Raw genomic sequence first — 14,763 nt, 5'->3', positions numbered from 1 at the left:
GTGTCCTTTGCCTTATAGAAGCTTTGCAATTTTATGAGGTCCCATTTGTCAATTCTTGATCTTACAGCACAAGCCTTTACAGTTCTATTCAGGAATTTTCCCCCTGTGCCCATATCTTTGAGGTTTTTCCCCACTATCTCCTCTATAAGTTTCAGTGTCTCTGGTTTTATGTGGAGGTCCTTGATCCACTTAGACTTGACCAACCTTATGGATCTTAAAATTAGCCATAGCAGAAGGTTGTCTTTTTTAAAAAAGTGGTTTTCATATATTTGTTTATTTTTCTGTCATTCACATTACATAATCAAGGACTGTTTTCTTTGCTGAGATTACAATATAATTACATCATTTCTCCCTTTCCTCCCTCCAAACCTTTGCACACAGGCTTCCTTTTTCAAACGTATGGCCTTTTTTTCCATTAATTGTTGTTATACACACACACACACACACACACACGCTCTTATACCCATATCTATTTTTTTTCATTTTTCCCTTTTATTGAAAATAGATTATCTTATCACACAGTATATCCTGAGACAAAAAGGGAGTAGATCTAGAGGGGAGGGGAGGGAAGGGGGAGGAGTTGAAAGGAATAGAGAGAGGAAGTTTACATTGCATACATTTGCAGATGTTGTAACTTTGAGCTTGATTTATTCTTTTGGTCATTGAGGCTCTACACTTGTGCAAGCAATGGAGGGAAGGTTTTTGAAAGAGATGAAACTGAAGAGTGTATCACGTTTGTAGCCACTACACTGTGAATATAGAGCAAAATCTTGTAGTGATCCAGCTTCTGTAAAAATTAACGTTGCCTCAGTAAGGAAGTTGTTTCATTTAGGCATGAGAATGAATGCCTAAATGAGGGACTTTTGCTTAGTTTGAAGTTGGAAGATCCACTTCTAATCCTGATCTTCAGGTGGTCCATTCATTCTGTTGGAGGCCTGTATAAGGACATGGAAGAAGCAAGCTTTTGCTTCATATCTGCCTTCTCTCACCTTGCTGGCAAATCCATTCCTTCACTGGCATTAGAGCCAAGATCTAATTAGATATTTGGGATCCTAGTGTCTACTGAGGACCAGCTGACACAGCCAGCCTTGTGGATTGAGGAATTTTTAGTTTCATAGCCAGCCATTGTTTGTTTAACTGGACAACAGTCTGTCAGTCATTCTAATAAATCCTCTTGTTACACAGAGAGATTCATTCTATAAGCTTTGTTATTCTAGACTCTAGAGTCCAGAGAACCCAGACTAGTATAGATTTTGGTACCAGAAGTGGATCTTGAGCAACTGAAGTATAAGAATCAGCCTTTTAAGTATCTGGAATTTTCAAATTTGCCAACACCTACAAGTACTTAAGCCTCTCCAGTTATTGAAGCCTCTTCTGGGAACTGAGTGTGTATGAAACACCCATGGCATTAACTATTTATTTTTTCCTGTTAATTATTTTATTAGATATTTTCTTCATTTACATTTCAAATGCTATCCTGAATGTCCCCTATACACTCCCCCCACCCTGCTCCCTACCCAACCATTCCCACTTCTTGGCCCTGGCCTTCCCCTCTATGGGGCATATAAAGGCATTAACTATTCATGACTGTAAGGAGACAAATACATTTGATTATTTTAATTCTCCAATAGTGATTGGCAATGAACATGGTGACTCTCTATATAAAATTTTGACAAGTTTGTGGAAAAATGAGGAAACTGATGGTACTGATTGGGTTCTCTTAGCATCTCTGGATAAAATGACAGAGGAAAAGGAATGAGCTCTGTGATAAAATTAACCAACTTCTAGCATCTCAGAATACAGTGAAGGACAACAATGAACTTAGTCATAAAGCTGACCAGCTCCAGATGCACATGAACAGTCTAAAGGTTGATAGTGCGCCCTGCAAGAGAATCTTCTCTTCAGCAGCCAACGAGCTCAAGTTGTGGAAGATCAAACTAAAGGTCTCATTATAAGGCAGGCCGAAGGCAAAAATTCAGGTTGCAGCCTTGAAGAGTGTACTCCATCTTGTTCAGTATTTGGAGACTTCACATAGATTAAGAAGTTTCCATTGTGGTAGTTTTCTACACCACTCCTCAAATGCTCTGCAGCTCTAGCTGATTCTCCACAAATTCTTTCAACCACATCTCCCCTCCTCTGCCACATTCCAGTCTCCTCAACTCCCAGTCCACCCACAAAATTTATACTATTTCCTCTTCCTATTTCTATGTGTCCTCTCTAGTCCTTTTCTCTATACCTAACTTCTCCAACTCTTCTGATTGTTGCTTGGTTATTGTTTTTTTAAATTTACTAATATTCACATATAAGAAAATATATACCATATTTATCTTTTTTAGATAAATATCACTTAGGATAATTTGTTCTAGTTTCATCCATTTACTTGAAATTTCATGATGTAATATTTTAAACAGGTGAGTAATACTTCATTCTATAAATGTACCACAGTTTCTTCATTCATTCTATACGAATGGAGGACATCTAAGTTGTTTCCAGTTTCTGGCCATTATGAATAGAATAGCAATGAACCAGGCTGAGCAAGTGTCCTTCTGCTATATAAAGCATCCTTTGGGTATATGCCCAAGAGTGGTATAGGTGGATCTTAAGGTAGATAGAGTCCCAACTTTGTGAGGAACCACCATATTATCATAGTGGCTGTACAAGTTTGCACTCCCATCAACAGTGGAGTAGTGTTCCCTTATTCCACATCCTTGCCAGTGTGACCTGTCATGTCACTTGTGTTGTTGATTTTAGCCATTCTGACAGGTATAATATGGATTCTCAGAATAATTTTGGTTTTCTTTTCCCTGATGGCTAAGGATGGTGAACATTTCTTTAAGTGTTTTTCAGCCACTTGGTTTTTTATTTTTCTATTGAAAATTCACCGTTTAGATCTGTGCCATGTTTCTGTGTTGGATTATTTGGGTTTTTGATATCTGATTTTTTGAGTCCTTTACATACTTTCGATATTAGTCTTCTATCAGATGTAGAGTTGGTAAAACAAAACAAAACAAAACAGCAAAACAAAACAAAACACCAAAAAACTCCCAAGAACTTTTCCCATTCTGTAGGCTGCCGCTTTATCTGAATGATAGTGTCCTTTGCCTTACAGAAACTTTTCAGTTTCATGAGGTCCCATTTATTAATTGTTGGTCTTAGTGCCTACACTTTTGGTGTTCTGCACAAGAAGTATTCCACTGTGCCAATGAATGCAAGTCTATCCCCCCCTTTCTTCAGTTCAGTGTATCTGATTTTAGGTTAAGGTCTTTGTTCTACTTGGAGTTTTGTGCAGGGTGATAAGTATGGATCTATCTGTATGCCTCTATATGCAGACATCAGTTTGACCACTACTTTTGTTGAAAATGCTGTCTTTTTTCCAGTGTGTATTTCTAGCTTCTTTCTCCATACTTCTGTGGATTTATGTGTGGGTCTTCACTTTGATTCCACTGATCAATCTGTTTGTTTTTCATGCCCAGGCCACGCTGTTTTACTCTGTGGTATGACGTGACATCAGGAATGGTGAGGCCTCCAGCAGTTCTTTTATTGTTCAGGACTGTTTTAGTTATCCTGGGGTTTTTGTTTTTCCACACCAAGTTGAGATCCTTTCAAGATCTGTGAAGATCTAGAATGCTTTTGGTAGGATGATCAATTTTTTCTATGTTCATCCTACAATGTGGGAACAGGACCCCATGAACAAGAGTTGATGGAGTCATGTGACAAATCCCAGGAGTCAGACTCCAGAGATCAGCATCATAGTGCAGATGTGAATTTACTGCCCAGTGCATAAGCTTATACACAGTGTTGAACCAATCCCAAGCCCCTGAATCTTCAGTCAATCATATCTCGCCCCATCATCACCATGCCCCAATGAAAACCCTGCCCCAATGAAAACCCTACCTGATAAGGTAATTCAGAAGGAGTGGGTTAGTATCATCACCTTTTAGGACTTCCATGAAGATCGGAGATGGAGAGAGCCACTCTTCTTTTTTGCTGTATTACAACGCCTACTTCAGTGTTGGCTCACAACAGGCCTGAAAACCTGAACGAGTCCTGAGGAAAGTAGTCTCAAGGAGACTCAGCCTCCTGGAGTCCTGGCATTTCCAATAATCTATATACACGAACCCTATCCGCATGCTAGTATGATATATACTCTCTTTCAATATTATTAATGCCTTTAAAGATTAAACTTTTACCATAGGTGAAGTTTCCTTAAAGCCAGTGTTCCAAAGTCCTGATAATTCCTTAAAGCCAGGAGCTCGGAATTCAGCAAGAAGGTTACCTATTCATTAACATTCTAATTCACTTCTAGTAAAGACTGGTGAAACCGATTAAGCATCACAAAGAACAGAGCCAAGCCCAGGGCAAAGCTTAGAGTAGTATACCTGTGGAAGTTACATTCATATGCAAGTTTTTACCAAGGCCTAGGAAATAGGGGGGATGTGCTATTGCATTATTCATGAGATCTGCCAGAGCAGAACCCCCCAAAACAGGTTTTTCAGCTAGGCCCAAAGGAACAGCATAATGGAGGATTTACTGCCCCCCTCCCCCGACAGTGGGGTTTAACTATTGACTAGCCTTGCACCTGGCTTCTTCCTTAAGCTTCCTGGTCCCACCTCCTGGTCTTTTCATGTATTCAATCCTTTGATTTGTGCCATTGTAACTGCGGATGTATCCTGCCCCACTTTTCTTGTTTGTTCTGTATTAAAAATGTGAAGCTCATTTTAATCAATACATTCAGTTTTACACCCTCTCTTGTGTGGACTGTCTGTCACTCATCTGCCGAATCCTCGCTCACCTGCAACCAAGAGACCCGTTCCCCACAGATCAGGGACCCAAAGTGAGGTCCAGTCTGTGGCACTGTATCATTGGTGTTCTGGGAGCCATCTTAGATCTAATGTTGCATACATCAGATTCTCTGAGAACTCAAAGGAGCCTGTGGTGCCTCGCTCTCCATCCCACTTTTTCTTTTACAAGGTTGATTTCTACGTCCCTCACAGGTCTCCCTTCTGGTTTTATTTGAAGGCTTAAAGACTTCCAAGAGGAGCAACTTGGCACGCAGCTGTTGAGCCTTGATATTTCGAGGGACAGCGAATGTTCCATTTAATCCTGACATAGACCCTTTGCTAAGTGTCTGTTGAAGTTCTCCACTAGAGGACAGTAGAAGCAAAGCATATTGGCCACCACCTGACCTAATGAGCCTTGACCCAACCGGAGAAGTCCATAGTAACTACCTGAGTCAATATTATGAAATCCTCTAGGCATATAGTTTCTGTTAGACAAAAACCTACCATCCCTGGGACCATGTTGAATGACCCATTAAATGGAAGTGCTAGGGTAGAGTTGATGGGGAATTGATTCTCTCATATTGCTGGATTGTTACTGTCCATGTTAGGCAACTGGGAATCCCAACTAACAGAAAGAATATGGACAGATTCCTTATGGTAGTCCACAAGAGTGGCTGGGCATGTGCCTCAGAATCAGCTGTTATGATAGCACACATCAGTAGAAAAAGAGTAGATAGTCCTGCCTCTGGTCCTTCTGAAGACAGTCTCTGCCTCTAGTTTACAAGAGTCTTGTGGCTGGCCCAGGTCACTGAGGTGTTGGCTGGGTATCTTCCCTGCCGGTGTTGACACTGTAGGGACTGGTAGTCATCTCTCCTCTTCCTTGTCTGACTCAATCAATGAGAGGTTCTCCAAGGCTCTCCTCCATGGCTCTATCGGCTCCATCTGGACCATCAGTGGTGCAGGGCTTAATGGATCTGTCAGAAACCCAAATGTACTTATCTGTTCTTTCTGAAAAAACACAAACAAACCCTTGCCCCATGGTTAGCAGAGGGGCTGGACTCTTTCAGGTGTTGTTTATTGGGTCTCCAATAGACCAAGGGCAAAGGAGTTATTCTTGGCAGCATAGCCCCCACCCCCCAGTGTTTACATGCTGGAGAGAGATCCTACTTGTCAAATTTTTAAAAATTCATAGTAAATAATTATTCTATTAATTTATCCTGGGATCGATTCCCCCATATTTCCCTCTCTAACTTTTTTTGAGAGAGGTGTGGGCCTGCTCAATGATAGCTTGGCTTTGAGTGTTATGGGGAATTCCAGTCTAGTGAGAGCCATCTCAGTCATTGCAACTATCGTATGCTGGCCTATTATCAGTTTTTAGGGTATAAGGGACACCCATGACTAGCATAGCCTTTCTCATAGTGGCAGTCACCATCTTGGGGTTTTCTTTGAGTTGTTCTATAGCAAAAAACATAAGAGAAGGTATCTAGGCAGACATGAACACATTTTAAGCACCCAAACTTAGGGATGTGAGTGACATCCATTGGCCATAATGAGTGGTCCCAAAGGAATAAGCAGGCCACAGGCTGAGCAGGCACACACTAAATGTTAGCATGAGGCTAAGGTATGATTAGGGGAAAGTCTATGTGACAAGTGGGCAGAATTATGGAAGCATGAGTGGAGGGATCAAGCTTGTTCTAAGGGGGAAAACAAAAAGGTAGAATCCAGCCAATCCACTTTTTGGTCAAAATGCCCAGCAGGTCACCTAATTGAACTGAACTGTTGAAGTATTGTTTAAATATTTTTGGAGGAGGGTTATTAGGGCTATAGATGATGTAACCAAAACTGTTCTTAGAGGCATCTGTGAAGCCACAGGCAGCCTGTGGGGTGGGCCTCTCAGAAATAAAGCAACTATTGGACACACTCATTATAGGCAAGGTGGGAAACTTTATTTTTTAGGGAAATGATTATCTAACTTTCCATAATAGCTAGCAAGGGACATCTGAGCTATAGAGCAAGAGTTAAGTGCCCTGACAGCAGATCCTGAGTGAAGGGCATCACCGTTTGGTCTGGGTAATGATTCAGAAGTGTTAGGTTTTCAGCACGCAAAGGGCTGTAGAAATATTCTATCCACAAAAGGGGTAACAGCGGTCGAGGACTAAGCCAAGTGAATCTAACATAGTGTTTTGTCAGGGCACTGGAGGAGCACTCTGGTCCATGTGGGGATCCCATGTGGGGAAGACACTTCTAAAGATGTGTCAGGTCAGTGAAGGAAAGCATCAGTAAAATACATGGCTCCTTGGGACCCTCTGCCAACAGCACTAGCTTTACCTCAGAGACAGTCCAGGGTCTTGCTGAGCTGTTCTGCTCCTTGGGGCCGAACCCAGTCTGGCTCGATTATGAGCAATAGTAATGGTCCATAATATTTTAGGAATTTGTTTCCCCTGTACTGGTAGGGCTGGGGGTTGCCCTGCTGGAACTTTTAAAGGTTGCTGTCCCTGGTGGGTTTTGATTGGCAATCCTTGGACCAATGGGAAACCCTTTTTGCATTTAGGGCAAACTGAAGGACATCTTTTCTCTTTCTTTTCCTGCACTTTATTCTGGCATTGCCTGGCAACATGTCCCTGGCCTCCACAGCTCCAACAAACATTTTTTTCTTCCTCTTTTGCCTTTAGGTGCAGAGCTAAGGTGGCTACTAGGCTTCTTGAATTTCTACAACGATTACCTATGTCTCAGGTCTCGTTGATCCAGTCCTCTATTGTTGGAGACCAGGTTGAGAAAACCCAGGCATTTTTACAGCCTGCAGCTGAGATCCATATAGTTCTTTGTTAAGAGCCAGTCACCCCTTTCCCCTTGAGGCTGTTTCGTGGGAATCAGTAAGATTCTGGCCCTAAACAAACATCAAGGACTGTTAAAGGAGTTTCCAGCATTCCGCAGCTGCCCCAAGCTGTAGCCTTGGGTTGTAAGGAGGACCCAGGCTTCAAGATAAGCTGCCCGGTGTTCTGGAGCAGTGACTCCAAGGCCTTGAGATAAATCACTGAAAGAGAAGGGCACAGAACACATCCTTCCATAGTTCTTTGCATTTTCCTATGCATTCTGTTTTTTTTTTTTTTGTTTTTTCGAGTCAAGGTTTCTCTCTGTAGCCCTGGCTGTCCTGTAACTCACTTTGTAGACCAGGCTGGCCTTGAACTCAGAAATCTGCCTGCCTCTGCCTCCTGAGTGCTGGGATTAAAGGCTTGCACCACCACCGCCCGGCCTGTAATTATCTTAAAACCAGAAGCCTTATAAAGACCACTTTGTATATGGTATCTTACTAGAGTGTCATGATAATGCTTACAGATTGATTAGTATGATTGTTGACATTTTATAGGAAAAGAAAACAAAGATCAAAGGACAAATTCTGCTGTAAAACAGAATACAGCTAAAGTCTGTCAAGGCCAGAAGTAAAGTTAGACCTTTATAAGTACAGATGTGCTTATGTAATTATAAGGATAAAAAGAGTTAGGAAACTCTGTTATCAGAAACATGGGTGTGGTTTAGATCACAAATCTCCAAAGGGAAAAAAAAAAAGGAAATCCAAGGCCCCATGCTACCATAACTTACGGTAGATATGAAGGTGGTAGATCTTGGTGATGGTTTTCTCAGGATTCTCTTCATTGATATCTGCTTTGTAAGTTCCTGCATCTTCCATCCTCAGGTCCCTAATGACCAGGTCATAGTTCTGATCTATGACTTCTAGTCGTCCTTTATAAATGACCTGGGTTACAGTAAGTTCAGTTCCATTGACTCCTGGTTTTATAAAAGCAACAGATGATTGAGACACCCAGGCAATGTTAGTAATTTTCTGTGGATCTTGAATATTTAAGGGGAAAGTAACTGACTCCCCAAGAATCCCATTCACTACCATCGAGTCTGCATCTTTTCCTGCTGCTCCAGACCCTGAGGACATAAATAGAAAAGAGTAACCATCACACTGTTGAACTGTTTTCTGTTCCTTCTCCTTTTGAGTATCACTGAGGAACTTCCTCAGACACTGCTCATCCTCTGTCTTGGGATTTTTTTTTTAAAGTTCATTCTAGGTATTTTTTTTGGGGGGGGGGGGGATGGGAGTGGGGGGTTAGTTTGAGACAGGGTTTCTTTGTGTAGTCCTGGCTATCCTGGAACTTGCTCTGAAGACCAGGCTAGTCTTGAACTCACAGAGATCCTTCTGCCTTTGCCTCCCAAGTGCTGGGATCAAAGGTGTGTACCACCACCATCTGGCTTACTCTAGGTATATATAATGTGCTATGACCACCAAAATTTAGTTGAAAACCTGCCATGTTCTATGAAACCAAACTGAATAAATACATGTGTTCGTTCATAAATTAGTGAACTTAGCCTATTTTGTAAGTTGCTTCAAGAGAGTCTATATAGTACAGAGTGAATTCCAGTACTTAACTCACTCAATAAATGGTTAAACATCCATTGTGTGCCAAATACTCTATGTAGGATGTAAAGATAGACGTGATCAAAAAAAGATCCCAAACTCATCAATTTAGGGGATAATTTCACCAGAGCCTGGAAGAATTTTTGACTTTACCTTCCAAAGATAAAAGCAAAAATGTAACATATTTCTTTGAAGACCACAGGAAAAACAACAACAAACCCAAAAAAGTAGTGTCCCAATACTTCATCAACCCATAAATCCAAAAATTTATCCCAAGTTCTTCCACTCCTGGCCAGAAGGACAGGAAAAGGGACACACTTGATATCTTGGACCTAGTGAAGGTCAATGGTCTTTATTCCTTGAATGCCTTCAAGCCTCCGGAGTTTAGGCATCTAGATAAACATGTTTTAATATAGCAAATCCCTCACTGAGACTCTTTAATGATCATTAGTGTTTGAAATTGTCATGGATGATACATGAAGTATTCAATAGTGGATATGACTTGGAAATTGACCAGTCAGAAAAGCTGTTAATCACAAACAACCAGCTGGCCTATTATGATGTGAACTAGCTATGTGTAAGCCCCAAAGGTCAACCCACGTTTTCTACATGCATGGGTTCAGGTTAAGCCTAAAGTCTGTATAGAGGGTCCATTGAGAATGCAAGTCCCTAAAATGAATGGATTTATTAACCCAGTGTTGCCCGCATTTATGTCCCCTTTGCCCTTCAGCTCAGTAGCTGCTGCAGGATCCCAGTACTGCTAAGATGAACCTCTTTGCTTTCAAGTCAGTGGAAGCTTTGCTCTCAGGAGGAACATACTGGTGATTTAGTTGGAATGGGCAAGCCAAGTCAACATGTTTTAGGGTACTACAGGTGTGATGGGGGAAATTAGGGACTACCAATAGTTAGCACTTGTTAACTGCTAACTTAATACAAAGTTATCTATGTTAGGACTATACATAAAATGCTATGTTAGGACTACAGGGATACTAGGATACCAGGACAGCCCTGAGGAGCCCCTGAAATGCAAAAGGTGGCATAATGAGTGGCAAGTGGAAAGGGCAACAAGAAGAAAACACAGAGAGCATAAAGCTCTGCTAATGTTGCTGCTGCAGCCATGCTTTGCAAACATCCCCAGTACCAATTGTCACCCTATAAATTATCCTGCTAGGTTGATAGAGTTCACAAAGGGAGCTTGCAGTATCTTAGCTTGCATCTCAGGGATAGCATGCACAGAGGCTAAGCTCAAAGGACCCTGAACTTGGTTTTCTGGTGTTGTGTGCTTTACAAATACTTAATGGATTTTGAACAGCAGACCCCAAATTTCTGTTTTGAATTGGGGTCCTTCAAATTTCATAGCTAACCCCTGTCTCAGATCTCCTCCATGTCGTAAAGTTTTTTTTTGAATTCAGGTCCTATGGCTTAATGGTCATTCTACTCTTTGGGTTTAACTTAGGTAGGAGATGCATCAGATGTAAGACATCCAACTCTGGCTCTATTGTGTCACTAACTTCTCAAATGTGGAGGCCATTTGCTAAGTCTGAGAGCTTCTCAGTATGAGAGCAGTTGTGAAACCACAAGTGGTTGTGTATGGTGCCAGTGTCACAATTCTGCCTGCAGCAAAGTCATTCAGGAAGTGCTGGACTATCAAAAAGCAATCAAGGAGGGTGGTTATGAGTAGGCGAGGACGCTGCAAGGGAAGTGTTGCACGCAGCTCTTCACACTGATGATATTGTTGTAAGAACCCTGACGTCTCTAAGAAAAAGCAGAACTTGATCTAGGTGTGAACTGGATTTCTCTGCGGTGTTTAAAGGCATGAAAGTGCTCCTAGAGAGATAGCTGTGAGACTGGGCATGTAGTTACACACTGGGCAAATTCAATAAAGTAACAAAACCTTTCTCAGTCTATGCCACCTTAACAGTGGCCCCATCAACTCCTAGAGCAGCAAATGATGCAACATGAGCAGAGGTGCTTTGTTAAACTGCAAAGTGTAATTAATGTGAATTATTCCTGGTATTGATCATGACCAATTGGTAGGTGTATTCTAAATATTGCATGGCTCTTCCCTATGACCAACCAGTGATGCTGAGGTCATGTTGGACCCAACTTAGAGCCTATTTATGGGATAATTCAAACAAAGCTCAGATAGATGCCTTTATGGCCCCTAACTAGTGGGTTTCAATCTGCTTTTAAAAGCACTTTGGTTTTGAAAGAATCTCTCTGTCAACCAACTCCAATATTTATTTTTCTACATGCTATAGAGACTCAAATGTTAGATTATCACTGGAGGCAACTTCAGCAAAATCCAATTTTGGAGAGCGCTTATGGCACAAAGGTATCTTGAAAGGGGGCTAAGATTTGCATGTCATGTATGAGGCCCTACATTTGAAACTCAGGGGAATTAATACCAAGATGGGGAAATAAGACACATGTATAAAATTTTCCTTTGCAATCTGAAATGAGAAATGAGAAATCAGGTCCTTGGGTTCTGAATTCAAATTTCACAATCTTTGATGTCAGTTGAGTCTAGATTTTCATTATGATGGAGGTGTGTGTGTGTGTGTGTGTGTGTGTGCGTGAGAGAGAGAGGGGGGGAGACAGGAAACATTTGGGGGAGCCTTAGATTTGAGTTATCCTATATGTAGAGGGATGAAGATTAAAGTAATGTGTTGGGGGTCATTTTAATATAACAATGCTGTATAGAAAGAAAAAGAAGCTTTGGTAATAGAGAAAACAGATATACCATAAAGAAACAAGAGAGAACTAAATAAGGCTAATGTAGTCATCAGGGTATGAACCAAACAGGATATGATAGGAATGAAAAGGAAGGGCTGAGTTTGAGAGATAGTGCAAGGAGGGGCAATGAGGAAATAGGCACCTAATAACCTTCATTTGTGTTGCTATTTGATTTTAGCTTTTGCTCTGTATCAGTGGAAAATTAATAGTGCAAAACAGATGTGCAAGAAAGATGTCAAAGGGAAAAGACAAGGTTAGTGTTAGAACTGTTGAATCTGAGATGACATGCCACGCCCACTCTAGTGGTGATTCACAGCAGGCCTGAAAACCTGGAATGAGTCCTGAGGAAAAGAATCTCAAGGAGATTCAGCCTCCTAGAGTCCTGGCATTTTCAATAATCTGTATACACGAACCTTATCCGCATGCTAGTATGATATATGCTCTCTTTCAATATTATTAATGCCTTTAAAGATTAAACTTTTACCATAGGTGAAGTTTCCTTAAAGCCAGTGTTCCAAAGTCCTGATAATTCCTTAAAGCCAGGAGCTCAGAATTCAGCAAGAAGGTTACCTGTTCATTAACATTCTAATTCACTTCTAGTAAAGACTGGCATCACAAAGAATAGAGCCAAGCCCAGGGCAAAGCTTAGAGTAGTATACCTGTGGAAGTTAAGTTCATATGCAAGTATTTACCAAGGCCTAGGAAATAGGGGGATGTAGTATTGCATTATTCATGAGATCTGCCAGAGCAGAACCCCCCAAAACAGGTTTTTCTGCTAGGCCCAAAGGGACAGCATAATGGAGGAATTATTGGGGGGCCCCAGACAGTGGGGTTTAACTATTGACTAGCCTTGCACCTGGCTTCCTCCTCAAGCTGCCTGGTCCCACCTCCTGGTCTTTCATCCTTTGTCTTGTGTCATTGTAACTGTGGATGTGTCCTGCCCCGCTTTTCTTGTTTGTTCTGTATTAAAGATGTGATGCTCATTTTGATCAATACATTCAGTTTTACACCCTCTCTCGTGTGGACTGTCTGTCACTCACCTGCAACCAAGAGACCCGTTCCCCACAGATCAGGGACCCAAAATGAGGTCCAGTCTGTGGCAATGACCTTGGTCCACCTAAGTAAGCAGTTGGAAGGAAGCATCCTCCTTCCAAGGAGAAATTATGGTCTAGGGGTATTTCCAGGTGGCAGAGAGTGGAACAGAATTTGCTAGCTATTTTCCAATATTTGTTTTCACCTTCATCATAGGGACAGAACTCTTGATGGTTAAAAGGTCAGATGACCACCAGAATAGACTACACAGTCCCTCTCTGCTTGTAAAGTGTGATCATGCCATGAAGTTCAGGTCAACAGAATATAAGTAAACGTAACATATATGTCTCTGATGTCTTTTAGAAGGGGAAAAATTGCCCTCTCCATCTCTTTTTCTTTACATTTTATTTTGCTACGGTGGCCGGACCTCTGAGAAATGTTAGGAATCAATAATGAGAAAGCCAAGTACTGAGGTTTGTTGTCAAGATTCAAGTCAGGAACTGTAAGGCTTAGGTCCAGAGCTGAGCCTATGAGCAGTGTCCATGGTAATAGAAGAATTATCAAAATAACATATAAAGCAAGTAAGTATACTAAATGTAGATAGTATTACCAACAGGGAACTTACTATGGTCTCAAGAAGGGATTGTCAGTGATATAATGATTCGGAGTGTTCAAGTGAGACAAAGGCTTAAAATAGCTCTTAAGTTTATGTATTTGGGGATAGTATTGATGATTTTTGAGACTGGAGAGCATATGAGACAATCCAATCAGAAGCCAGATTGGGGGAGGTGGAATGGACATGGATTTGAGCCAGGTGGGTCTGTGTTCATTTGATGAGCCTTATTTAAGTTTCCTACAATATGGGCTGTGAAAACATCTCTTCCATAGAACTGTTATCTGGGCACACAGAAGGTGCTTAAAACATAGTAAACACATAGCATAGAAAAACATAAAGTGAAAGATAACTACTCCTGATGGTCTTCACATCTTCAGTCATGTAGAAGGTGAAACCAGCCTCTAAGAATATGTCCAGGGTCAAACTTGGTAGAATGTATGCCAATGATGTGTATACATGTTATATTCATGTGTATTTGAACCTACCAGCTTAGTCTTGAAAAAAATTATTGAAATCCACTGACCCTTAACTCCTCATTTCTAAACGTGGATAACAAATAATGTACAATGAAATAGCAGTTATGGATATCTGGATGGTGGTTTCAATTATTTGATGAAAAAAAAAAATTGAGACAGGGTCTTATAAGCTAACAAGACATTGATGAAGCAGACCAAATAGTTGCAGAAACCTTAGGATCCAGGTAAAGAAGTGTCTCACAGCTACAACATCAGCTGCCTAGCATTATTTCCCAACTTCCATATAGTGGACCAGACCAGGCCATGCTTCTAAAGGAGAAACAAAGACTGGAAAAGGCTACCACCAATGCAGGTTGGAATGATGTGTGTTCAGAGTCTATTGCTGTGGCAGAAGCTGTAGCACAAGTCAGAAGAGGACTGATTAAGTTCAGAGTCACTTGGCTCCGCTGATGTAAGCCTTGGGAAAGAAGGAACACCATGGCATGGAGAATGTGACAGAGGCCAGCTTTTCTCCACATGGTACCTAGTAACCAGAGAAAGAACAGAAAAGTCTGGAAACAAGGTGTTCCTTTCTACAGCATATCTTCCAGTAATCTTTGTCTCCTGATTAGACGTGCATCTCTCTTTTTTTTCCTTTTTTAAAAAAAATTTTTAAAATTTACATTTCAAATGCTACCCCGAAAGTTCCCTATATCCCCC

At 41.2% G+C, this 14,763-nt stretch overlaps 1 protein-coding gene across 1 annotated transcript in view; it reads right to left on the bottom strand.

Annotated features, from left to right (window-relative positions):
- Window positions 1-14,763, bottom strand: part of LOC115064028 (SLAM family member 5-like) — a 35,210-nt gene that overhangs the window by 10,382 nt on the left and 10,065 nt on the right. The window contains 2 exon segments of the mRNA XM_029538705.1: window positions 4,984-5,144; window positions 8,324-8,717. Of these exon segments, the coding sequence (XP_029394565.1) occupies window positions 4,984-5,144; window positions 8,324-8,717 (555 nt within the window).

Source organism: Mus pahari, chromosome 5 (genome assembly GCF_900095145.1).
Source record: "Mus pahari chromosome 5, PAHARI_EIJ_v1.1, whole genome shotgun sequence".
Taxonomy (NCBI): Eukaryota; Metazoa; Chordata; class Mammalia; order Rodentia; family Muridae; genus Mus; species Mus pahari.
The sequence above is the reverse complement of the archived record's forward strand: the minus strand, read 5'-3'. Positions and strand labels throughout refer to the sequence as shown.